This window comes from Eubalaena glacialis, chromosome 3 (assembly GCF_028564815.1).
Source record: "Eubalaena glacialis isolate mEubGla1 chromosome 3, mEubGla1.1.hap2.+ XY, whole genome shotgun sequence".
Lineage (NCBI taxonomy): Eukaryota > Metazoa > Chordata > Mammalia > Artiodactyla > Balaenidae > Eubalaena > Eubalaena glacialis.
This window is the reverse complement of record NC_083718.1, coordinates 53479972-53507871: the sequence shown is the minus strand read 5'-3', so window position 1 is coordinate 53507871 and position 27900 is coordinate 53479972. Positions and strand designations below refer to the sequence as shown.

General features: G+C 39.9%; 1 protein-coding gene across 1 annotated transcript in view; it reads right to left on the bottom strand.

Annotated features, from left to right (window-relative positions):
* Positions 1–9684: 9684 nt before the first annotated feature.
* Positions 9685–27900, bottom strand: part of ACBD6 (acyl-CoA binding domain containing 6) — a 239009-nt gene continuing 220793 nt past the window's right edge. The window contains exon 8 of the mRNA XM_061185659.1: positions 9685–9967. Coding sequence (XP_061041642.1) covers positions 9813–9967 — 155 coding nt within the window. The 3' untranslated portion in view covers positions 9685–9812. The remainder of the gene's footprint in view (positions 9968–27900) is intronic.

The window sequence follows — 27900 nt, the reverse complement described above, 5'->3', positions numbered from 1 at the left end:
AATTTTAGTTACTGTATGTCCTGTTGTATTTTAAAGTCCTTTATATGTGTACATTTTCTCCCAAGTATGTGCAAATGTCTGTACTTGGGTGAGAGGTGGACAGAGGGACAGAAACACCTCATCAGGGCTCCTGGACAAGCTTTTCCAGGAAAATCTCCATTCAGGTGTTTTCCCTGCAGGAGGCTTTATTAGTGTGCAGGACCTGAAGTTTAGCTAGAGTGGAAAGAGCAACAGAGATTCTTTAATTAAAAAAAAAAAAAAATTAAAGTCACAGCATTTCTTTAGAGCTGGGATTCCATCCAGGAAAAATGAGTGCTTTTTGCATTAGTGATTAGTTTTGTTTGGTTGAAGAGAAGATCCAAACAGAGGGGCACTGAGCAAGACGGTAGCTATTAGCCACTTGCGGCTATTTAAATTTAAATTGATTAAATAAAGTCAAAAGTTTAGTTCCTCACACCAGCCATATTTTAAGTGCTCAACAGCTACATGTGGCTAGTGGCTACTGTATTTGGACACACAGATATAAAACGTTTCTATCACTGCAGAAAGTTCTATTGGACAGTGCTGACAGGGTCTGGCTGAGGAGAATGGGCAGAGATAACTCATCACCTGTTTAGCTACTAGTTATCCTGGAGTACTTGCTGAAGTATTCTGACTCTGTGGGTAGCACCAACTTCTCTGCCATCAGATTCTGTGTGTGGCACTACACACCAGAACCACTTGCTTAGGTCTGAAGCAGGAGGCTGGGCCCTGGTCCTCTGAGCAGTCTGATGTCCTGACTCAACCCAAGTCCTAGACCCACTTGTGCCCCACAGTCTACCCAGTTAAATAGGAATGATATTGCCTCCTAGGCAGCATGTCCAGTGAGCCTCTTGGGGGGGTTGAATGTCTTTTAGTGGAAACTCAGATCTCTGCTATCAAGAAAAGGGGTTGATGGTCCTTTGTCAAATCATCTCCAGTGGTAAATACTTTACTAGGCTGAGAAAGGCAAAAAACCTTTCCGGGCTATGCACCAAGGAAGGTGAAGGTGACAGCATCTAATGGAATGAGGTGTGGGTAGAGGACCACAGGAGGTACACGAGGACTTTTTTTTCCTTTACTAGCTCAGTCCCTTGGGTGGTTGTTAGGGAAGTTTGTAAAGAGGCTATGCGTTTTCCTGAGGCACTAATAACAGGGCTTGAGAATTCTGCCAGTGTATGCCCTATGCACCATGTCTCTAGTCTCATGTTCTCAAACCCCTCATCACCCGCCTGTTTATGTTGAGTCTTTGCTTTCCATACACTAACAATTGTTTTGAGTGTATCAGGCTGACAATTCATTGGACCATTTCCACTTTATGCTCTAGTGTACACAGTTCCCACCACAATGATAATCTAGTAACTTTTTGGAATTATGAAATGTGTTCTCAGCTCACAAAGGAAGGAGAGGGAGGATCTGGTCCTTTTTTAATTTTCCTTTGGTTTGGTCACTACAGACCAGCTCCTGAGCAGTGTGATTCTCCTGACAGTGGCTTTTCAAAAGGACAGTTGTTTAAAGACGAATAAAGGAAAGAAATCACTGGCGAGAAAGAATGAAATAAGACACAAACTCAGGAGATCAAAGGCTCAACAGTCAGCGTTTTCCACCTCTTTCCCAGCTATACAGCTAAAATCAGAAAAGGATAAAAAGCAATCACAGGCAAGTCAGTATGTTGTAAATTTTAACCAATTGCCAAACTAGAAGTAAAATCATGAGAGGTGATCCTCAACGTATCTGAATGTATCTTCTTAGATTTGATATTTGAGACATAGTTTAAAAATTGTCCTTTACAGTCTAAATGGAAAATTGTTGCATCCCTCTGCCAAGCCTCCTAGAAAGGCTATTTCAGTTTTATCATTTGGAACTCCTGGTGCCTCTCCTCATAACGTCCTTTGCTGGCTGTGCAGTGAGCGGGGAGGCATGGAGCTGGGTCTGGATGCTTATTTGGGTTGTGACTGCCTCAGGGAAATAAGCAATGCTCAGCCACTGCTGCTGGGAAGACACTGTGAGTTAGGAGGGAGGAAAAAACCCCACAAAGTTTATAAAATGGGGCCAAATCATTAGGAAGAGGGAACTTTTTATTATCATAATTCTAAAAGAAGTAATAAAAATAACCCATCCAAACTATTAAATTGTCTTCTAAATGATCAGCTGCTGCCCTAGGAGAGTGTATTACATCCTGTCAGAGAAAGCGGGTATGGCTTCTGCATGTAACATTTGTCCCTTTGTCACTTTTTCATTCATTTTCTTCTCTCATTTTTGTCCAATGTGACTTCAGGATTTTCCTTTAAAACCCTTTCCTTTGGTGATTCTTCCTTTGGCCATCTCCCCTGTTAAACACAGAGACTGAATTTAGGTATGTTATTAACTGGTATGTTATTCTGTAATTAAACGAACAAGTCACAGGCCATCCCTGACAAAACCCATGTTTTCCCTTCTCATGGAAGGGGCTCCTAGGAGAAAAAGGTTTCCACGTGACTTAGTCATCCTTCAGGTTGTTTAGCAGGCCACTGAAATGGTCAGAACTTTCAAGGCTGATACAGGCGAGGCTGTCTCTAGAGTTGGGGGAGAGTTTTTTGGTTTTGTTCTTGTTTTGTTCGTTTTCTAAGATTTATGTTTGTCTCACTTGCTTGCCAACCCTGGACCAGGATCTCCTGTTGGTTGGGAGGGGCTTGGGGATTTTGGAAAGGCTGGGAATTGCTTCCTGAAAGATATAAACCCCCAAAAGTGGTCTTGGCACACACTTGGAGTTGGAAATGAGCAGTTTTTTTTCCCAAAGGCCATTAAAATGGTAAATAGGTTTCAACAGATGGCTTCAGCACAGCAGTGGAAAGCCCAGGCAAGGACTTTGGGGTTAAACCTCATTATTTTAGTCACCTGGGACTGGCATATTATTCCAGAAAAACAAACATTTATAAAGTTGACAGCTCTCTCCTCATCTCTAAAATAGAGATGGTGAAGGTTGTCTTCTCACTGGCAAGCTGATGGGGGGCTGCCTGTGACCTAGGGAATTGAATGTCACTTTTTTTGATACTTGTCAAACTACAGCTCACCCAGTCTACAGGAATATGATAACCAAGAACCTATATTACTGATGGGCCAGGACTTTTATACTCAATATGTTGCTGGCTTTATTATTTTTTTCAGAATCATTTTAACATTTAATGCTTCTCAATTAAAGTGATTTCCTGGAGTAGATGCCAAGCTTCGTTTAGAATGCGCATTAACCACTTTCTGTATCGGTAGTTAAAGGCACTGAGGGATTTAAACAGCAATCCACAAGTCTGTTCAGTCAAGGTTTGGCGGAATAAAGCAGATTATAAACAATAATATATGTCTTTCTCTTCTTTTTTGGAAGAGTTCCAAACTCACAAACGGAGCTAAAGTGCTATAAACATATCCAGGACTAAGCTTTGGGCTCTGCAAATGTACTCCATGAAAGCCACGGGCACTGCGGTGCCACTTTTTATCCTGTGTGTGTACGTGTGCACGTACTTTAAAAGAGCTTTTTATTACACAAAGTGTCCATCAACTGAACTTACCTTCTAAATATTAAAATGGAAGCCGGGATTGCTACACAAGTGAGAGGAAAAATAAATCCTGGCTGCAGTGTCGATGATGAATTTGCTGCTGCTGCTGCCCAGGGCAGCCCATTGAAGGGCACCTCTCTATTCCTTAATGCCCTCAAGGTCCTTTAAGTTCAGCCACTGCATCCAGTAGTTTTAGGTTCAAATGGTCTTTTTCCACCTATAAGAGAAACCCACACTGAGTGCCTAGAGTTCTACCACGAGGCAGATGCATGTTATAGGGGCAGGTCCTTGGATGTTTCCCTTCTGGTTTTAACCTCAGTGTTCTAGTTGAGAACTCATGTTCATTCCTTCTAAGACATGTAGGAAGGAAACAAGGAAGATTCTGTCCTGAGTGTAAACTAGCATGTACCTTGTGAACATCCTGATCTGGTTTTTAGGGCTGGGGGCTCTCTATTGCTGGAAGAAGGACTACTGCCCTCAGAAATGACTCCAGTTCATGAATTTCCAAAAGAAGAGAGAGTAAAAATGTAAAACAATCACTTATTTTATAACTGTGTGAAGAAAAAGCGATGTAACAAAACACAGGAAAGAAAAATTTGAATAATTTATATATAAAAGTAAAAACAGTAATAAATAATAAACTATGAACTCCTAATAACTATGATGATCCGTACAAGGATTAAGCCATTAAGTTCTGCTTTTCAAGTAGGAGCATGACAACAATATTTCAAGGGTAAGTGAATAAAGATGAGATTAAATAGCTTTTCCTGTTCAATCCTTTAGTGTAATGCCAATTAATGCATATTTGAAAAATTGATTATACTTGGTGCATAATAAACCTTAGATGATAAGTATAACAAGGAAGCTTTTTTTTTCTTCAGTCTGATAATCACTATACTTTGACCTAAACCCCTCTGATGAAGTAGCTGTGAATGGTTACTGAAATAATTAAAGATGCTCAAGGTAAAGCTCCAGTAATGATCATAATAATTTTTCAAATCACATGATTATAAAAGACTGCACTGAAGGCTTTTTATGCTATAAGGAGAAAGTCCAATATGTATATATAAAATCCATGAAGAGGCCTGATAAGGCACCTCTGACTGTGGTTGCTTTTGTTTTCACTTGCACTCATCTTGATAATGTGGTACAGGGAAAACTTTCGGACTTGGTATCACAGGTTTGGAAAATCACCCTGATTCTGGAAAAATAAGATCATGTATATTTAAGTGTTTTATATTTATATAATAAAGCTTATATAAAGATGGGCATTTCTACTGTTTCTATGTGTATAACCTTGGACAATTTCCCTAACAATTCTGAGTTTCAATTTCCTCATTTGTAAAATAGAGAAAATACCAATTATTTCTACTTTTATAATTATTCTGAGGTTCAGTTAAGATGCTTGTGTATAAAGTCCTATACAAGGTAAGGTGTGATTACTGTTAACATCATTGAAGTTAAGATGTATTGACTATAAGATACATTAGTTTATGCATTACTAAGAAAAAAAATGCTGCCAATTCAACTATAACATTGTTTGTAAAAGACATCCAATTTTGGATACTTTAAAATGTGAAAAAATGTGCATCTTAAAATTCATCAAATATAGTATTACGACTACTATTGAAACATCTGACCCAAAACGCCTTAGGGGTTGGGATTTAAAATTCGCTCAATAAATATTTAAACTTGATATTTTCATTACTGAATTGTTGGTGGGTTGCATACCTTTTTGTGATAAACATTTACTTATGAAATGCATCTTTTAGGGACCTGAAGTTTGATGAAAGCCTTAATGTTTCAACTGTTAAATGCTAAATAAGCATTTGAAAGTCTTCATGTTCAGCTGAAGCATATATTAGCCTGGGCACTAACCCTTCTGCAACCCAAGATCAGCTCTGTTCCCATCACACACCTTGTTCATTAATCCTCAGAGATGCCATATTGTGCACGGAATAATAACCCATACCCGAGTAGTTAAACCTGGCAGGAAGCTAAGAAAATACCTATTTAATGGAAAGGTTCACTGGATTATGGCAACCCTTTAGCTGGAAAATGCTGAAACATTAAAAAAAAGCTGTAATAGATATGATTCTAGATATTATACTTTGGTTGTTACCCTTCTACCTAACAAGCATTAGAGATAACAGTATGTGTTCAGTTGGCTGACTTCTTATCTCTTTATTAGAGACATAGTTATAGTAGGTTTAAAAGATTTACTTTTTGATTATTAACTTATGAATTTCTATGAGACTTTTCAAGATATCTCATGCAGTATCTTGAGATAACATCATATAAGTACTTCTAAATTTCCATGATAATGGGAAAAGGGAATGACAGTGGCCTAGAACAGTGCCTGTCATTTAGAAGGCTCTCAAGGAATATTTGTGGATTGAATGGAGGAGGAGCTTCAAAACTTCACATGAGTTTTGTGGTCTAATAAAGGGCTGAGATTCAGCAGACTTGGTCCTAACTGTGGCTCTACTACTACTCTGTGACTTTGGGCAATTTAAGTAACCTGTTAATGTCTCAGATTCATCCTCTTTTAAGTGGCCTTAAGAGCCCTTGCACTACCTACTCTACAGGGTTACTGTGGAGGGATGACAGATTAGATAATGCCCGTGAAAGCATTCTGAAAAGTCAAAAGAGCTAAATGCATATAAAAAGCCATCATTAGTCACACAGAACTGAACATGTGGGCTCATTTCTGCCCTGCAGCAGAACCAGAGGTCAAATAGGTCAGGGTCCAACTTTTTGGCCAGGGCCTCTTTAAAAATTTCCAATCGTGGTGATCAGTGATAAAACTGTTATGTATATTGTTGGAATCTTGACCAATGGTTTTAAAAAAAGATGCACTTCTCTCATTCTTTCAAATAGGCACAGCAAGACCGCATACATCATCCGGTAGAAGCACTTAAAACTATGAAAATTGGTTGTCAACATATTATTGTATTTCATTCAAGAATGAAATACTGTAACAAGAAGCCAGAAAAAAGGGGTTCTAAATGGGATTCACAGACCACCGTGGAGTTCAGAGATGGGCTTCAGGAGACCTGTGAACTCCTCAAAATTCCATGCGCAACACTGTGTTCTAGAGGGAGAGTGATCTGGAACTCCGCAAGAGTTAACACTGATTTAGCTGACTCAAGCAAGAGTTCTGAAGGTAACAGTGATTCAGATGCTTTTCTTTGCCTCCTCCGTAATGTTTGTTTACATGATTCTCTTTTTATTCCTTGTTTTTCACTAGTGTGTATCAAGACTACTGTGAAGGCAATCAGGGCCTCTTAGATCAGTTGACAGAGGGCAAAGTAAATGACAGCATTGAATAAATATTAAATACAGAAAGAGCCATTAGCATTGTTCTGATCACAATATCTTCAGGAAAGAAAAAGAAGAAAAAGCAACAAATTTCCTTTTTCACTTTATTAAGGGCATAGGAAAATGGGGTTAGGTATGTTTTTATGTGTAGACACACATCTATAGAGGTGGCTGGAGGACAAGACAATAGAATAAATGTGGAACCGAGAAGGAGGTTAAAGTAGAAAGGTAAAATATAAATAGTCTAGAAAATGCAAGTGGTAAAGTAGCAAAAAGCAACTATTCACAACACTGACAAATGTCTTTAGTTACCCACTACCTAAAGATGCCTCCAAGCCAACTGATTTCCAGTTTGGGAACACAATGGAGACTCAATTTTTAAAATTCTCATGTACACTAAAAATAACAAATCAGAGAGTTTGAACCAAGGATGAGGTAAACGAAATCCCAATCCCAATAAACATTAAAAAAAAAGGCTGAACAATTATTTTGAAGTTCTAGTTGAATCATGACTAGACATGAACCTTCAGGGAATTCCCTGGTGGTCCAGTGGTTAGGGAATTCCTTTCACTGCCGAAGGCGTGGGTTCAATCCCTGGTCGGGGAGCTAAGATCCCACAAGCTGCATGGCGCGGCCAAAAAAAGAAGAGATGAACCTTCAGAAAAAGGTTTTCTAGGGTATTTTCAAATACTAATTGGCTTGAACATCACTAATCTGTCCAGGAAAAAAAATTCTGCAAAACAAAACCAAATTTACACTAAAAGTATGTCCTAGTTTTATCATGCTGAACTATATGAAAAAGTGGTTCACCACATATCTGGAAGTTAGCCAGCTTTCTGGTCCAGTATATTTGTGTTCTTTGCTTGGTGGTAACCACTGCAGCTTTGGCAATGGAACTCGTGATCTGGCTGAAGTGTGATGCACTACATAATAGTTCAATAATTTAAGGGGAATGAAAACAAACCAAGATCCAGTTTTCTCTGACATTTATGAATGAAATCTTCCCCTTAATAAGGCACAGGGAGATGATGCATAGATTGTTATATACGACAGTAAGGTTTTTGAAAATTCAGATACGGGCAACAAAAGTATAGAGATTTTGGAACCTGATTTTAAAATGCACTTGAAAATGTTGATGACTGTTTTTAGTGATAGCTTTCAATGCAAATGTGAAACCTTTAAAATAAAATTAATAAAAACCAAATTACATTCTTTATTTAAAAACAACCTGTTTTAGATGTGGCAAAACAGCTTATTAAAAACTTGTCTAAGAAATACCCAGGTCGAATTACAAAAGAGAAATGAAAAAAGGAGTTCCTTGATAGCTTCTTGCTCAGATAACTACCCTGTACATCGGAAATGAATAAACACTTTTTGATTTGCTAATGTCCAAAAAATGCACAAAGTAATATCAGTTAAAAGCTGCATGCAACATCTTGGTCACTTTTACTGTAACTAATGAATAATGTTACTTAAAACACATTCAATTAATGTGGAACATGACAGAATTTAGCTGAACAGTAGGTTGCAATGTAGCTGGGACTGTGGGAAAAGAACAGATAATGAAGAGAAAGCTCTGCTAGAATTACAGTAACATTTCAGTATGTACTAATGTACTTATCACTTCCACAGATAATTAAGAAGTCATTTAAAAAATGAATAATCATCTTGGTGAGTGGTTTTGGTTTACATCTCAGAAAATGAGGTTAGAAAAATCACAAAATAAGCCGCATTATTAATATGCCTCATTTCTGCTCTGGAGGGGCTTGTTCCAGAAGGACAGGTTAGCGTGAGCTAATGAAACGCTTGTCCATTGTTGAGGGCTCCACTAAACAAGTTTATTGTTATCTTAGGAGTGACGTTAGAAAAATTATCCTTTAAATGGTTATCTTGGCATCTCAACTTGTTTCTTCATTTCTCTTCCTATGACAACTATCTACTTTCCTCACATAATAAGAAATGTCAAGGAATTTCCCAGATGGAGTTCTTGAGGCTTAAAGGGGAAAATGTAGGGAGCCAGTTTCAACAGTGGCATACTTGTCTATCCTTTAAATAAAACCTGCGGCATACTTGTCTATGTTTTTAATAAAAAATAGAAGTGCTCCAGAAATAACTTCAATCACACCTAAGTATTGGGGCATTACGGCTGTTTCATATTAGACCCAAATAGGCCTAACAGTTCAGGCCTGAGCTAGTTACAGAGACTGCTGCCATATGCGACAGGAACATTATAGCCAATTAAAAGGGCCCTAGGGAGGTTCCTCCCTGTTTTGTAAAGGTGAGTTTAAGGAATCCTGACCTAACCGGTGAATTCTCTAGAATCTGTGTTTCCATCCTAAAATGTCCAAGATTCTGAGGTTTTCCGTAAATCTGGTTGTTCCTCTTTTATATCCCTTATGTGACAAAACTCTGCCCTTTCTCCCTTTTGCTTTCTTAACAGCCCTCTTCTTTCCTATCTTCCCAATTCTGTCTGAGAAAAGAATAGACGTTTTAGCTACTTATTTAGATCAGCTGTACCAAATGCCATGAGACCGTTTGAGCTCCACCATATTGGGATTTCATGGAACTTTCCCTAATTGTCAGTGTAGTACTGCCGGTTCTATTTCCCTTCTGTATGTTTTTTAAAAGAGCAGTCATGTTTAAAATTGTGAAATACGATGCGTCGCCTCCTCTCCCAGCCTCTAGAACAGTGATAAATTTCAGAGCACGCTCAGCGGAATTGGATTGTATTATGCACAGTACACATGTTCATCACCAAACGGTACTCGTTGGAATATATGCAAGTAGAAGGAATTGCTGAGACTTCAAAACCCAGTTCCTCACAACTGATTTTATTAGCCAATGTATACCAAAGATGGGTGGCAAAAGAAGTGTTATTTTTGAAGTTTTCTTTCACCACTGAAGCCCTGTGCTGTTATAGACTGTGGGTTTCCAGTCTTTTGATTAAGCCTTGCCAGTCGTGTGCTGCTGTAACATCAAAGTGACCGCTCTGCACCCTGTCGCCTCCTCCGGCAGGCAGCCGTCCTGGTCTCGGAGTGTGGGGTCGGCGCCGGACTGGAGCAGCAGCTCAACAATGTCCAAAAACTCACAGGCAGCAGCTGACAGGAAAATCGACAAATACGAAAACCAAGTTACCATGAGACAGAGAGTACTAGACTTCAGCAGGAAAGGCAAGTGCTGAGTAATAAGGAATCCTGAACAGTGGGCGACGGGACAGTGGCCGGGGGTGATGAGGCCTTGTAACGGAACTGCGCCGTGATGGTGGGTTTGCCAGTGTTAGGAAAATCAAATTTGCCTCTGTGGCTGCCCAGAAGCTAACAAACAAATACATTTTTTTAAATTGTGAGGCTTTTGGACTCTATTCTTCAGGATGGGATAAAGGGAAGGAACAAAAGTAGTTTATTTCATTTACTTTGATCAAAATGATAGGTTTGTAGGCTAAGTCAAAAGGCTCAAAATATTGTAAATGTCAAAGAAAAGATTTTGTTTTGTCTTTGAAGAGGGAATAAGTGGGTAACTAACTGAACTTTAAAATTCGTAAATGAAGAAAGAAAAAAGGTGGCCTAGTAATCAGACCATCCCTCTAAAGCAACCTTAAAAAAAATGGCACCAATCACACAAGACACAGGAAGAGGAAAGGGACCTACAGATATCAAGACTTATTATGAAGATGGTATGGTCCTGCCCCCAGGATGGACAAACAGACCAAATGGCTAGAAGAGAGAGCCATCCATTCTTTTGCACATGTACAGAAACTTGATTGTGACAATGCTGGCATTGAAGATCAGTGAGGAAACAAAGCTCCATTGATTAGATGGCACTGAGACAACTGGGCTAAAGTCAAAAATAGGCATTTCACACAAGATAAAACATAAATAGCAACAAACATATGAAAAGATGAGCAACCACATTAGTAATCACGGAAATAAAAATTAAAACCAGGAGATACCATTTCACACCCACTAGATAATTGAAAACTAAAAACTGAGACAATACCAAGCATGGAGGAGGCCTGGAGCAAGGGAAACTCCCCTCTGGACTGTGGAGAGTGTACACTGTGCATCACTTTGGACAACAAGGTGGCATTACACGTTAAACCTAAACAAATGCCTACCCTTGGACCCAGCAATTCTACTCCTAGTTATACTCCCTAGAAACCTTTGCATGTGTTCTCCAGGAGATATCTGCAAGAATGTACATATAGTAGCCCTGTTTGTGATAGACCCCAAATGTAGACAACTCAAATGCCCATTAAGAATAACATGTAAAAATAAAATATTGTTTACATATACAATGAAATCCCTTACCAAAATGAAAACTAGTGACCTATAGCTTCATATAACATGAGTTTATCTCTAGAACATAATGTTGAAGGGAAAAAGCAAATTAGAAGAATACATACAGTATGTTTCCATTTAAACACAATTTTAAAAACAGGCAAGACTAAACACCATTGTTCAGAGATACAAATACGAAGTGAAACTCTAAGGGAAAATAGTGGTATGAAATTTGGGATAGTGCTAATCTGGGGTAGGGGGCGGTATAGCGAAGGCCGTATAATTGGATAGGCACACACACAGGGGGTTTCAAAGATACTGGCAATGTTCTCTTTCTTAAACTACGTGGTAGGTATACAATTTTTTAAAGGTACATTTAAAATTCTTCATATACATTTTATATACAATTTTGTAGTGTGATATATTACACAACAGCAACAACAAAAGGTTTTTAAAAGAAAGGGAGAGCAAGAAGGGTTAAGTAGTTTGATTCAATGAGTATTTTACTGAATACATACCGTAACAGTCCTATCAAGGATACAGGTAAGATTCCTGCTCTGAGGAACTTAGAAGGATGAATAAACACTGTGGCAGGCGGGGATACACACACACACACACACACACACACACACACACACACACACACACACACACACACCTGCAAAGGTGAGGGGGATGGGGGAGAGGAGGAGGAAGCTAAGGAATCAGGAAAAATACTACAAGTAGGTGGTATGTAAGCTGAGCTTTGAGGACAGAGTAAAATTCCAGGTAAACTTAGAAGAAAAGGCATTGCAGAGTGACAAAACAACATTAAGAGAAGCAGGAGAGCACAGGGCATGCTGAGAGAACTGTCTGCTGGCTCAGAGAAGCAATATAGAGGGTCAAAAGCAGAGGCTGGATTTAAGTTAAACTATACAAAGTCTTGAAAGCCATACTAAGAAGTCTGGCATTTATGAGGAGGGGAGTAGCATAATTTGACCTCTGTGTTAGGATGATAATTCTAGAGTGACTTGGAGAACCTAGGCATTTGTGGCAGGTAGACCAGTTAAGGGACTGTGGTAGTCCTTTTAGGGGGCTTGAAATTAGCTAGTGTTGGCAGGAGTATAAAGAAGGGACTGATAAATAAATGCTGGAGAGGGTGTGGAGAGAAGGGAACCCTCTTGCACTGTTGGTGGGAATGTAAATTGATACAGCCACTATGGAGAACAGTATGGAGGTTCCTTAAAAAACTAAAAATAGAACTACCATACAACCCAGCAATCCCACTGCTGGGCATATACCTTGAGAAAACCATAATTCAAGAAGAGTCACGTACCACAATGTTCATTGCAGCTCTATTTACAATAGCCAGGACATGGAAGCAACCTATAAAGATGTGGCACGTATATAAAATGGAATATTACTCAGCCATAAAAAGAAACGAAATTGAGTTCTTTGTAGTGAGGTGGATGGACGTAGAGACTGTCATAGAGAGTGAAGTAAGTCAGAAAGAGAAAAACAAATACTGTATGCTAACACATATATATGGAATCTAAAAAAAAAAAATGGTTCTGAAGAACCTAGGGGCAGGACAGGAATAAAGACGCAGACACAGAGAATGGACTTGAGGACACGGGGAGGGGGAAGGGTAAGCTGGGACAAAGTGAGAGAATGGCATGGACATATATACACTACCAAATGTAAAATAGATAGCTAGTGGGAAGCAGCTGCATAGCACAGGGAAATCAGCTCAGTGCTTTGTGACCACCTAGAGGGGTGGGATAAGGAGGGTGGGAGGGAGATGCAAGAGGAAGGAGATTTGGGGATATATGTGTATGTATGGCTGATTCACTTTGTTATACTGCAGAAACTAACACACCATTGTAAAGCAATTATACTCCAATAAAGATGTTTAAAAAAAAAAAAGACAATCCTGAAGGGAAAAAAAAAAGAAAAAAGAAGGGACTGAATAAGAGAGCCACTGAAATTCAGGTAGGACATAGCAAAGTACGGATGTACCTTTTTTAAAAAAAATGTTTGTGAACACTAAATTTAATAATTAACGAAACTGATATAATATCATATTTGTAGACACCTAGCTAAACATTTAATTATTTATATTTTGCAATTTTCTTTTTGTTTTCTGTAGCAAAGATATTTTGTTTCAGATTTCAAGTACTTTTATAGGTTTTTGAAAAGCTCTTAGGTCCAAGGCCTGTGATCGTAATGTTTACTGAATAAAACAGCCTGAGTATTTCTACACTTGATAAAATTACTGATAAATCTGATTATATAGAAACCTAAAACTGATAAATTTGAACACAAATTTAAAACAGCTATACCACACACACAAAAATACTATATACAAAAGTAAACCATAAACTGGGAAACATATTCACCTACATAACACAGATAAGAGCTAATATCCTTAATATTAAAACAAAAAAAAACTTTAACAAATCAATCCAAAAGAACAATGGGCAAAAGAATTAGAAGCAAAGATGACTTATGTTTCTAGTCTTGGAGAACACATAGATGCTGGTGATATCTCTAAAATAAGGAACCAGAAGAAGGAAGAGCAAAAGTTTTTGGAGGGGAACAGAAGCAGAAAATTATGGAGGGGTAGAGATAATATTGTTTGGGACATGATAAATATGTGGTACTAGGGGATATCTATATTGATAAGCTCAGCAGGGAGGTAAAATTTGAATCTGAAAAAAAAAACAACCCACTCACCCCATACACACTACTATCTCCATTTTTACTGTACTGTGTGACTTTCTGAAGACATATGTTTTGGGCTCAGGATTTTTAGCAATTTTTCTGGATACTCTTATTAAATATATTTATATTACATGATCACTCTGGCCAAAGAGCTACCTACCTAAGCTGGTTTCCCTTACCATACTGGAGAAATACATTTGAAGGAGACATACAGATTATTGAAAATTCCTAATGGTGTCCTTACCAGTAGACACATTTATGTGGTTGGGAAATAAAAAGCTTAAGAGGCGAAGACTGTTAATGCCCGTTATTAAATTTTCACTTGTAATTTTTACTACAATTTACATTCATCCACTTTGGTTTTCATTGTTGATCACTGAGCATGTTTTATTAATTATTATTTTACATTATCTCTACTGGGTTTTCTTCTCCCTATAAACAGGCTTTAAGACTTTACTAGCTCTTTTCTTTATTTTAATTAATTTATTTATTCTTGGCTGTGTTGGGTCTTCGTTGCTGCACGCGGGCTTTCTCTAGTTGTGGCGAGCAGGGGCTACTCTTCGTTGTGGTGTGCGGGCTTCTCACTGCAGTGGCTTCTCTTGTTGCACAGCATGGGCTCTAGGCGCACAGGCTTCAGTAGTTGTGGCATGTGGGCTCAGTAGCTGTGGCTCGTGGGCTCTCGAGTGCAGGCTCGGTAGTTGTGGCTCACGGGCTTAGTTGCTCTGCAGCATGTGGGATCTTCCCGGACCAGGGCTCAAACCCATGTCCCCTGCAGTGGCAGGTGGATTCTTAACCACTGTGCCACCAAGGAAGCCCCATCAGCTCTTTAAAAGCGCCATTATCAAGCCTACTTATAATGACTGTCCTTTGCCACACCTGGCCTTCTCTCTCCACCAGGCTTTCACTAGACCCTACTGCAGTGAGCCTACATCAGAATCACCTGGAGGGCTTGTTGGACCACAGACTGCAGGGTGCCACCCCCGCAGTTTCTGATTGGTAGGTTTGGAGCAGGACTGAGAATTACATTTCCTAACAGGTTCCCAGGTGATGCTGATACTGATGATCTGGGACCTCACTTTGAGACTCAGGGCTCTACCAGCGTGCTTCCTGCCTCATACTATTTGTCAATTTTCACAGCTAGAGCCACTTAACTCACACGTATTGATAATGCCCCACACAGGTAAGAAGGAACACAGGCCTCTCATTGGTTCAGTACGACGTAACTTTACGTCGGATGTGACGTGGGTAGCAGAGCTGAGCTTTTGCTGAGTTTTCCAGCTCCCGTACTTCATCGTCTCCTGGATTCCTTGCTGAACACGCTATTTCCTCTGGCACTAGGACGCTTTGATTTCCCTTGCTCCGTTCCTTCTGGAAGCTGAAGATGAGCAGGTAAGTTCACTTCCCACATCTGGGAGTCTACCTGATTGCCTTCTGGACATTTGTGACGGTGTTGGTTTGCCTGCGCTGATTTCTTTCCATTGCTTGTTGTTAAGACTTTGAAGTTTGCCTTTTCTGTGCCAGTGAGTCTAGTGTTCTGGGTCTGGCATTCCGGGCCTGACTTCAAATACCCCAGGCTACCTTCTTCTCTGCTTTTCTAACAGTTGAACAATCTTGTTGTTATTTCTATGACTGCTGCACATTCTTTCCCTATCCTGATTTCTATATGTATTTCCAGACCCCTCAACCCCAGGCTCCATCTTCCTAATGCTCTGAGACTCAGGGCTGGTTTGGTCTTTTTCCTCTATGAATGATTACTTTTCTGGTAAGATCATGAACCTTGGCTGGAAGGTTTTAATGCCACCTACATGCATGACTTAGATCCTAGTAAGTCAACTCTATTTTTTCCTTTTTAAACCTGTGTCAAGGAGGTCTATGGGCTTGCCATGCAAAGTGTACTCTGAGGATCAGTGGCTTTCAGCATATTAGGGGAGCTTGTTAGAAATGCAGAGCTTCAGGCCTCACCTCAGATGTACTGAGTCAGAATCCATGGTGTAACAAGAGCCACAGGTGATTTTCATGCACATTGTAAAGAACTGATGTGTGGTATAGTGCCTATAGGATGAACTGCTCCCACCTGAGACTAATTATTATGACTCAACCTTACCAATCACTACTTTTTCCAACTTCCTTACTGCTACTGATGTAATTTTACAAACCTGTGTTGGGTGAGTTCCCTGATGACAATGTGAACTATGACCTACAACCCATGATTCTGTAGGAACCCAGAGTCTCTCTGTGTATATCTCACATTTGTTGTTTCTTAGTATATCTTTTGCACAAGGCCTTTTCAACTATGTCAACATACTAAAGGAATACTGGCTTTTGGCCATGATCTGGTGTGGGCTCGGATGACAGGCAGCCTGAGGGTCCAGGGCGGATAAGTACCACTCAAGTTCAACAATAAATTTTAGGTGCTTAATGTAATGCTGGCCCACAGTAGGTGACCATCCAAATAGCTCTCATCAGTATTTACTACGGAGAAGGTGTTGAAAGTAGATCAGGCTGAGTGAACTAACCCCACCCCAGGGCTTTGGTGGTGGGTGGGGCCAGCAGTACTGGTCTGGACAGTCACCACTGAATGGCCTTGTTGCCAGAAACCCATCCCTGAAGGAGCAGGACTCCAGCCAGTGACCTAGTCCACAAGTCAGGTCCAACCATTGCAGGGGGGTGGGGCTAGTAAGATATATATGGAGTGTCAGAACCTCAGTCAAGAATGCCTACATTCAGAATAGGGATACAGCTCCAAAAGGAGGAAACTGCCACATTATCCTGGAGACCCAGGTGGACAGGCCCTTATTCATAAGTAGTGCCATAGAAAGAACATGGATTCTAGAATCCATCTGGGTTTGTGTGACCTTGAGTAACTATCCTCAGATGGTCTTCCTAGGCAAATGAAAATGCATGTCCAGGGTCTAATAGAGGACTCAAATAGTAGATGCTTATTAAATGGTAGTTACTTTTATGTTTATTATAGAGGGAATCATATTCTTATGTGAGCCTATGGACCTCAAGGCTGCTCCAGGTTCTTTGAATTCTGATCTGCCTGGTTGGAGGGTTGGGTAGCTAGTATAGTACCTCGTTCAGGATTTGGGCAGAAGGAAACACGCATGCTCAAAGCACAAGTGCTTAGCTAGGTACATTGGAGGACTTTTTTTTTCCTTTGCTCTTCTGTTCTCTTCTCTTGTGATTTGATGACTAGAGTTGTGTTTGGATTCTTTTTTCTTTTATTTGTGTGTATCTATGGTAGATTTTCGGTTTGCGGTTACCATGAGGTTTTGATATAGCAGTCTATATATAAGCAAGATTGTTTTAAGTTGCTGGTCTTTTAATTTCAAATGCATTTCCAATATCCTGTATTTGTACTATCCTCTTCTCACAATTGCTGGTTTTGATATCATATTTGTGTGTGGATGATTTCCTACCTTTACAGTATGTTCGCCTTTACTGGTGAGCTTTCCCATTTGTAATTTTTTTTCTAGTTGTGATCCTTTCTTTTTCATCTAGAGAAGTTTTTTAGCATTTGTTGCAAAGCTGGCCTGGTGGTGCTAAATTCTCTTAGCTTTTGCTAGTCTGTAAAGCTTTTGATTTCTCCATCAAATCTAAATGAGAGCCTTGCTGGGTATTCTTGGTTGTAGATTTTTCTCTTTTATCACTTTAAATATATCATGCCACTCCCTTCTGACCTGCAGAGTTTCTGCTGAAAAATCTGCTGCTAGCCTTATGGGAGTCTCCTTGTATGTTATTTGTTGCTTTTCCCTTGTTGCTCTTAATATTTTGTCTTTAATTTTTGTCAATTTGATTACTATGTGTCTTGGTGTGTTAATCCTTGGCTTAATCCTGTATGGGACTCTCTGTGCTTCCTGGACTTGGGTGACAGTTTCCTTTCCCATGTTAGGGAAGTTTTCAGCTATTACCTCTTCAAATATCTTCTCAGGCCCTTTCTCTCTTTCTCCTTCTGAGACCCCTATAATGTGACTGGTAGTGCATGTGATGTCCCAGAGGTCTCTTAAACTGTCCTCAGTTCATTTTTTCTTTATTCTGTTCCATGGCAATGATTTCCACCACTCTGTCTTCAGCTCACTGATTCGTTCTTCTGCCTCATTTATTCTGCTATTGATTCCTTCTAATGTATTTTTCATCTCATTACTGTATTCGTCAACTCTGTTTGGTTGTTCTTTATATTTTCTTTTTGCTAAGAACTTCTTGTAACTTCTTGATCTATGCATCCATTCTTTTCCTGAGTTCTTGGATCATCTTTATGATCATTACTTGGAACTCTTTCTCGGGTAGATTGCCTATCTCCACTTCACTTAGTTGTCCTTCTGGGGTTTTATCTTGTTACTTCGTCTGCAGCATATTCCTTTGCTGTCTCATTTTGTTTAAATTTCTATTTGTATTTTTGTTTCTGTGGTAGGTTAGTTACATTTCTCGACCTTGGAGAAGTGGTCCTCATCCCAGCAGTGCATTCCCCTCTCATCACTCAGGGGCAGGGACCAGCTGTTCCCAGGGTAGGTTCTGACCTGAGTTTATAGACTCAGTTCTGCAGGCTGTAGGATCGTAGTTTTCCGGTGTTTGTCCCCTGGCAGGTGAGGCTGGTCTGGAGGCTTGTGCAGGCTTTCTGGCAGGAGGGACTGGTGCCTGTCCACTGATGGGTGGAGCTGGGTCTTGGCCCTCTGGTGGGCAGGGCCATGTCAAGAAACCTATCTAGAGGTGGCTGTGTGCTCAGGAAGTCTTAGGCAACCTATTTGCTGATGGCTGGGGCTGTGTTCCTGCCCTGTTGGTTGTCTGGCCTGAGATGTCCCAGAACTGGAGCCTACAGGTGGTTGGGTGGGGCCAGGCCTCAGTGCTTATGACCCAGGCAAGATGTCTGCCTTCAATGAGAGTTCATGTAGATGACGCTCTCCAATATTTCTGCCACCGCCACCAGTGTCCATGTTCCCAGGGTGAGCTACAGCTGCCCCCCCACCCCCACCTCCCCAGGAGACCCACCAAGACCAGCAGGTAGGTCTGGCCTGGGCTCCTACAAAGTCACTGCTTTTGCCCTGGGTCCTGGTGTATGTGAGACCTTGTGTGCACCCTCCAAGAGTGGAGTCTCTGTTTCCCCCAGTCCTGTGCAGCTCTTGCAATCAAGCCCCTCTGGCTTTCAAAGACAGGTACTCTGGGGGCTCCTCCTCCCGATGCCAGACCCCTAGGCTGGGAAGCCTGATGTGGGGCTCAGAACTCTCACTCCTGTGGGAGAACTTCTGCGATATAATTATTCTCCAGTTTGTGGGTCACCCACCTGGGTGCTTTGGGAATTGTTTATATCATGAGTTCGCCCCTCCTACTGTTTTGTTGTGGTTTCTTCTTTGTGTCTTTGGATGTAGAATATCTTTTTTGGTAGGTTCCAGTCTTTTTTATCAATGGCTGTTCAGCAGTTAGTTGTGATTTTGGTGTGCGTGTGAGAAGAGGTGAGCTCAAGGTCCTTCTACTCTGCCATCTTGTCCGTCCCAGATTCTTCATCCACTTTGGATTGTGCCAGTTAACATACAGAGCAAGATTCCCTGGTTTTTCTCCCTTTTTAAAAAAGTTGAAGTAATATTCATTCTTCTTAAAAATTTGAATTCTGGCAAATGTGTCTACTTGTGTAGCTACCATTACAATAGAGACATAAGACATGTCCATAACCCCCAAAAGTTCCTTCTCGCCTCTCTGCAGCCAATCCTCTTACCCCCACCCACTGCCCCTGGCAACCACTGATCTGATTTCTGTACTTAGGTTTTGCCTTTTCCAGAAATGGAAATCATACAGCCTATAGTCTTCTGTGTCTGGCTTCTTTCATTGAGCATGATGCTTTTGAGATCCATCCATGTTGCTGCAGGTATGAGTAGTTCTTTCCCTTTTATTGCTGAGTAGTATTCCATTGTATAAAGGTATGTAGGCATCTGGCTTGTGTCCAGTTTTTGGCCATTATAAATAAGATCCTATGAACACCTGGATACACGTCTTTGTATGGATCTTTTATGTTTTCACATCTTTTGGGTAAATATCTAGAGCGGGACTGCTGAGTCACATGGCAAGTGAATATTAAACTTGAATAAGAAACTACCAAACTTCCAAAGTTTGTATTCCCACCAGTATGTATGAATTCTAGTTGCTCTGTATCCTTGTCAGCACTTGTTATTATCATTAAAATTCTTTTTAGCCATTCTAGTCAGGTCTCTAGTACCTATAGTATAGGTACTATATAGTATAGTCAGGTCTTCTTATTGTGGTTTTTAATTTACATTTCCCTAATGTCTAATGATGAACATCTTTTTATGTACTTATTTGCCAATCATCTACCTTTGGTGAGTTATCCAAATCTTTTGTCCACTTATTAATTGGGGTGTCTTTTTAATAAAGTTAGAATTATTCTTTATATATTCTTGGATATAAGTTTTTTTCCAAATATGTTTTATAAATATTTTTTCCCACTCTGTGTCTCGTCTTTTATTAACAGTATCTTTTGAAGGGTAAAATTTTTAAATTTTGAATGAAGTCCAATTTATTTTTTTTCTTTTATGTTTTGTGCTTTTTGTGTCCTATATAAGAAGTCTTTGTCTATCTCAAGATCACAAAGATTTTCTTCCACATTTTCTTCTAGTTCTTTATATTTTAGCTCTTATGTATATAGGTCTCTGATCCATTTCAAGGTAATTTTTGTGGAGGGTATGAGAAAAGGGTTGAGGCTTTTCTTCCCCCCAGTATGTATGTGTATGTCCAACTGTTACAGCACCATTTGTTAAATAGAGTATCCTTTCCTCCATTGACTTGCCTTGGCACTTCTGTCAAAAATCAATTACCCATGTGTGGTTTGGTCTATTTCTAGGTTATTTATCTTGTTTCATTGATCTATACACCTCACCCTACACCAATATCACACTGTTTTGATTTCTGTATCTTTATAGTAAGCTTGTAGTAAGTAATAATACATTGGTCAAAGAAAAAAAAATCAAAGAAATTAAATTATTTTGAACTAAATGAAAATGAAAACACAACTTATCAAAATTTGTGGGATGCATCAAAAGCAGTGCTTAGAGGGAAATTTATAGCATTGAATGCATGTATTAGAAAAGAAGAAAGATATAAAATCAATAATCTAAGTTCCCACCTTAGGAAACTGGAAAAAGAAGAGCAAATTAAATCCAAAGTAAGCAGGAAAAAAAAAAAAAAAAAAGAATTACAACAGAAATCAATGAAATTGAAAACAGGAAATCAATAGAGAAAATCAATAAAATCAAAAGGTAGTTCTTTGAAAAGATCAATAAAATCAATAAGCCTCTAGCCAAGTTAAATAAGAAAAGAGAGGACACAAATTACTAATATCAGAAATGAAAGAGGGGACATTACTACAGGTCCAGTAGACATTAAAAGGATAAAAACGAATACTACAAACAATTCTATGCCTACAAATATGATAATCTACATGAGATGGACCAATTCCTTGAAAGACACAATTTGCCAAAATTCACACAAGAAAAAATATACATTCTGAATAGGCCTGTAAGTAGTAAAGAAATCGAATAAATGATTAATAACCTTCCAAACTACAAAGTACCAGGCCTGTGTGGGTTCACTGGTGAACTCTACTAAACATTTAAAGAAGAAATTATACCAGATCTCTACAATCTCTTTCAGAAGGCAGAAGTAGAGAGAATATTTCCTAAATCATTCTATGAGGCCACCATTACTCTAGTAACAAAAACCAGACAAAAACATTATAAGAAAGGGAAAAAAAACTACAGACTGATATCTCTCATGGACATAAACGCAAAACCCTCAACAAAATATTAGCGAATTGAACTCAACAATGAATAAAAAGAATTATACACCACAGCCAAGTGGGATTTATCCCAGGTGGGCAAGGCTGGTTCAACACTTGAAAATCAATTAATGTAATCCATCATATCAATAGGCAAAAAAATAAAATCACATGATCATATCAATAGATGCAGAAAAATAACTTGACAAAATCTAACACTCATTTGTGATTAAAAAAAAAAACTCTCAGTTAACTAGAAATTGAGGGGAACTTCCTCAACTTGTGAAGTTCTCAGCTATTTCTTTAAATAAACTTTCTTCTCTCTTCTCCTTCTATTGCCCCGCTGGGATACATATTATCCTAATGGTGCCCCTCCTGAAAGAGTGAGATAGCTCTTGCAGAATTTCCTCATTTTTTAATGCTATTTCTCTTCCTTCTACTTGTATAAATTTTAGATTTCTATCTTTGAGCTCTCTAATTCTCTCTTCTATGTGGTCTGCTCTGTTTCCAATGTTTTGGGTTTTTTTTTAAAACACTTATTTACTTTTGGCTGCATTGGGTCTTAGCTGTGGCATGCAGGTTTCTCTCTAGTTGTGGCATGTGGGCTCTCTAGTTGTGGCGCAGGCTCCAGAGCATGTGGGCTCTGTAGTTGTGGTGCACAGGCTCCAGAGTGCGTGGGCTCTGTAGCTGCAGCATGCAGGCTCTTTAGTTGTGGCGTGTGGGCTTAGTTGACCCGCGGCATGTGGGATCTTAGTTCCCCGACCAGGGATTGAACCTGCATCCCCTGCATTGGAAGGTGGACTCTCAACCACTGGACCACCAGGGAAGTCCCCTTTCAATGCTTTCTTTTTTTTTTTTTTTAATTTATTTATTTAATTTATTTATTTTTGTCTGCACTGGGTGTTTGTTGCTGTGTGCGTGGGCTTTCTCTAGTTGCGGTGAGGGGGGCTACTCTTCGCTGCGGTGCGCGGGCTTCTCATTGCAGTGGCTTCTCTTGTTGCGGAGCACGGGCTCTAGGTGCGTGAGCTTCAGTAGTTGTGGCACATGGGCTCAGTAGTTGTGGCTTGCGGGCTCTAGGTGCAGGCTCAGGAGTTGTGGCTCACGGGCTTAGTTGCTCCGCGGCATGTGGGATCTTCCCGGACCAGGGCTCGAACCCGTGTCCCCTGCATTGGCAGGCGGATTCTTAACCACTGTGCCACCAAGGAAGCCCCTCAATGCTTTCTAATGCATTCTTTTATCTCATTTATTGAGTTCTTCAGCTCCAAAAACTTGTTTGCTTCTTTTTTAGAGTTCAAATCTCTTTGGCAAAGTATTACTTCTGTTCATTCATTTTATTCCGGAGCTCACTGAACTGCCTTTCTGAATTTTCTTGTTGTTTGCTGAGTTTCTTCATGTTCACTATTTTGAATTCTCTATCAGTTAGATCACAATATTCCATGACTTTAAGTTTGGTTTCTGGAGAATTGTCATTTTCTTTCTGTGGTAGTGTTACTCTAGTTCTTCATGGTGCTTGATGAGTTGTTCCTCTGCCAGCACATCTGAAGTAGCAACAGGTTAGAAATCAGAGGCTTTCTGTTTTCCAGTAGGTGGCACTATAGCATAAGTTTTTGGTTTCTCTTACCTGAGCTGCCTCTTGTTACATTTGAGAGTTAGCACTTTCCACCCTGTACTGCCCATAACATGTGGCCCCCTGCCCACATTATCAGTTCTTGCATCTCTGGGGTCACTGGTGCCTTGCTTCTGCCAGTGTTGCTGGCATCACCACCTGGTGTACCAGGATGGTGGGCTCTCCCTTGTGTTTGGGATCCCCTGAGTCACAGGCTCTGCCACTGCAGGGGGAGAGTAAGGGAACGGGGGAAGCAGGAGTTGTGAGGGCACCTCTTCCGTGTCTGGTATTACAAGGTTAGTGGGCTCTGCTGCTGCAGATTTGGGGGGAGGGGGCAGGTGGCTGGAGTGGTGGGCACATCAGTGGCTGGAGGGATGGGGTCCCAGGCCCCACTACTGCTGTTGCCCAGTTGCCTGTGGCCGCAGGTGTTGCTGTAGCTGGAGTCGTGTGCACTGCCTCCCCGGCTGCTACTGGGTTCTCTGGGGCTGTGGGCTCAGCTGCTGTGGTGGGAAGGCCAGGACTACAGGTACCACCTCCGCTGTTTCCTTGGTTCTGCCTCCTATATGTGTTCCAGTCCACTGACCTTTAGATGTACAGATGTGTGGAATTCCCTAGCATCCTGGTGTGTTGGGCAGAGGCACCTTTGTTGAGTTATGGATGTTTTACTGGTTGCAGATTGAAAGGGAGAGACAAAGGTAGCTTTTCACTCCACTATGTTGCTGACGTCACTCCTTGGGAACTTCCTCAATGTGATAAAGAACATCTACAAAAAGCCTATAGCTAAAATCATACTTACTGGTGAGAAACTCAAAGCTTTCACACTAAGATCAGGTATAAGGCAAGGATATCCCTTCTCACCACTCCTTTTGAACACTGTACTGGAAGTTCTAGGTAATGCAATAAGACATGAAAAGGAAATAAAAGATATACAGATTAGGGAGGAAGAAATAAAACTGTCTTTGTTTGCAGATGACATGATAGTCCATGTGGAAAATCCAAAAGAACTGACAAAAAAACTCCTGGAACAGATAAGCAATTATAGCAATGTTGCAGAATATAATGTTAATGTACAAAAGTCAATTGCTTTCCAGCAATGGACAAGTGGAATTTGAAATTAAAAACATAATACCATTTACATTAGCACCCCCAAAATGAAATACTGAGGTATAAATCTAACATGATATTTACAAGATCTATATGAGAAAAACTATAAAGCTCAGAACAAAATCAACAAAGTAAATAAATGGAGAGATATTCCACATTCATGGATAGGAAGATTCAGTACTGTCAAGATATCAGTTCTTCCCAACCAAAATCCCAGCAAGTCAGGCTGTGGATATCAACAAACTGTACAGTTTATATGGAGAGGCAAAAGATCCAGAAGAGCCAACACAATATTGAAGGAGAACAAAGCTGGAAGACAGACACTGTCTGACTTCAAGACTTATGATAAAGCTATAATAATTAAGACAGTATGGTATTGGCAAAAGAATAGAAAAACAGATCAATGGAACAGAATAGAGAGCCCAGAAACAGACCAACGTAAATACTGGATATAAATATCATGGAGTAAGTCTCTCTAGGAAGGCAGTAAAGGGTGCTGGGACCCTCCCTTTCCCTTAATGCACTAGCTAGAACTTCCAGTACAATGTTGAATCAAAGTGGAGAGAGTGGACATCTCTGCCTTGTTCCCAGTCAGTAGGAAAGCATTCAGCATTTTACCATTAAGGATGATGTTAGCTACTGATTTCTTCAGGCTGAAGAAGTTCCCTCTATTCCTATTTTGCTCTGTTTTTTGTTGTTGTTGTTCTGTTTTTGTTTTTTGTTGTTTTTTCCAAATCATGAAGGAGGTTGAATTTTTCAATGGCTTTTTCTACATATATGGAGATAATCACATGTTTTATTTTTGGTTTTGATTTGTCTGATATGGTGAAATACAATGATTTTCAGCTGCTGAACCAACCTTAGATTCCTGGGATAAACACATTTGGTTATAATTACCCTTTTTGTATATTGCTATTTTCAATTTGCTAACATTTTATTAAAGATTTTTTGCATCTATATTCATGAGACATATCAGCCTGTAGTTTTCTTTTCCTCTAGGGTCTTCTTCTGGTTTTGGTATTAGGGTAATGTTAGTCTCACAGAATTAGTTTGGCAGTGTTCCCTCCTCTTATTTTCTGGAAGAGTTTGTGTGTAGAACTGGTATTATTTCTTCCTTAAATATTTAGTAGAATTCACAGTGAAGCAATCAGGGCCTGGAGATTTTGTTGTGGGAAAGTTTTCAGTAACAAATTCTCAATCTCTTCAATAGATATAGGGCTATCTAGGTTCTCTATTTCTTTTTGAGAGAATGTTGTTAGTTTGTGTCTTTAGGAAGTGTGTCCATTTACTCTAAGTTATCTAATTTATTGGTAAAAAGTTGTTAATGTTCCCTTATTTGCTTCATAATATCTGTAGGATCTGTGTTGATGACTCCCTTTCATTTCTGAAATTGTTAATTTGTTTTTCCTCTTCTAAATTGGTCTGGCTAGAGGTCTATCAGTTTTATTGACCTTTTTAAAGGTTTTCAATGGTTTCATTGATTTTTGGTTTTCTATTTCAATGATTTCTGCTCTGATCTTTATTTTTATTACAATGCTTATCTTGAGCTTACTTTGCTTTTCTTTTTCAAAAAATTTTCAAGGTAGAATCTTAGATCATTGAGTTGAGACCTTTCTTAATAAAAGATCCAATTTTCCTCTAAGCACTGTTTTAACTGCATCTCACAACTTTTGGTGGGGTGTTTTCATTTCATTCAAAATATTTTTTTATTTCTCTTGGAATTTCTTCTTTGACCTATGAGTTATTTAGAAGTGTGTTGAAGTTTCATACAATTAGGGATTTTCCAGATACGTGTCTGTTATTGATTTCTAATGTAATTCTGTGGTGGTCACAGAGCAAACTTTGTATGATTTCTTTTATGCTTGTTAAGGTTAGTTTTATGGCCTAGAATATGGTCTATCTTGGTAAATGTTCCATGTGTACTTGAAACAATGTATATTGTGTATATTAGGTGTAATGTTCTATAAATGTCAATTAGGTCAAGTTGGTTGATAGTATGGTTCAAGTCTTTCAAATCCTTGCTGAATTTTTATCTACTTGCTCTATCAATTACTCATTTATTGCTTGAAAAGGGCTGTTTTTTCCTTGCTTTCTTGAATGCAGAATATTGTGTGTAGGAGGACAGTGGATGCTGAAGTAAATAATACTATTTACACCCAGAAATGGGCATGCCTTTTCTTCTGTCATGCCATTAGTATGGGTGTTGAGTCAATCTAGTCAGCTGTTGAACCGGGTGTGGTTTTGTTGTAACTATGGATAACCTCAGCACATCACACACTTAAATTCCTCCAGCTGTGGGCTGCTGCTACCTTATGCTTAGTGTGAGGCCTGGGTGCCAGAGGGTTTTTTTTTTAGAATTCTCACTCCACCCTCAGCTTTCAGTAGTCTCCGCACATCTACCACAGAGGGAGTCTCTCTCTGTACTTTTTCTCCTCATCCATTGATAAGACTGCTACTGCTTGTTACTCAGAGTGAGGCTCATGGTGAGAGTGGGATAGAGTTCTTTGTCCTTTTAGTCTAGTCTCAGTCTTAGGCCCTCAGCAGTGGCAATTTCTCAGTGTTCTTGCATCCTCCTTGCCCCCCCAAATGTCAGCCAAATTCTGTCTTGTGTGAGAGAAAACATGTCTTGAGTGGGAAATCCCTGTCCAGCCACCAGGGGCAAGAGATCTCTGCTTTGTGTCAGCACAGGATCTGGAGCCCAGGGGCTCCCTGTCCCGCCACAGTGGCAGACAGGGTTTGCTTTCACTCCTCCTCCAAAGGCAGTGGATATCTGCCTAGGCCCAGGGACAGGAGGAGAGAATAGAAGAGCTTTCTGCTTTTCCCCCAGTGGCTTAAGGATTTTTCTTTGTATGAAATAAGGGTCTAGGGAAGTGGCAGGATTTCATGCCTGCGTGCCACTGAGGAGGGATCTCTCTGTTCTCAATTTGTCTTACAGCACCCAGTTAATGAAAAAAAGTACATGAGTGAAAAGTCTTCTTGGGTCTGAGGCTCCCAGTTATTCTAAAATGTCATACTAGCTCACCTTAAGAATTTGTTAATTTTAGCTGTTTTCTTCTTATCTGTTTTTATGGTGGCTGCCTCTTCCTCAGGTGCTCTATCACAGGTGAAACAGTTGGTGTATCTTATAGGGGCTTGGCATTCTTTGGAATTCGGTTTACTTTGCTGACACGCAACTTCTACTATCTGATGGGTTTAAGAAAAGTTACGATTTTGTAGATTATCTAGCATTTTCTTCTTGTTAGTGTGGGAGCAATGTTCTGTTGCAGTTTTCTCTGTCTTAAGTGGAAGCAGAACTCTCCAGGAGTTTGGTCTTAAATGATTTAGTAGTGACGTTTCTTCTTTTGCACTTTGTTGGTACTCACGTAAAGAAAAAAGAGTTTCTTTCTATGGCTCCCTCGTCTGTCTCCTCTCCCCTGGTGGGTGCTTTCAGCTCAGGGCTCCCTGGCTATATGCTGTGAAGTGGGCATAGAGCCAACAGCCAAAGCCAGGTTGTGATAAGTTACAAATTTGCAACAGCTTTGGTGATTCTTTATATTATCCATCCTGACAGACGGAGGT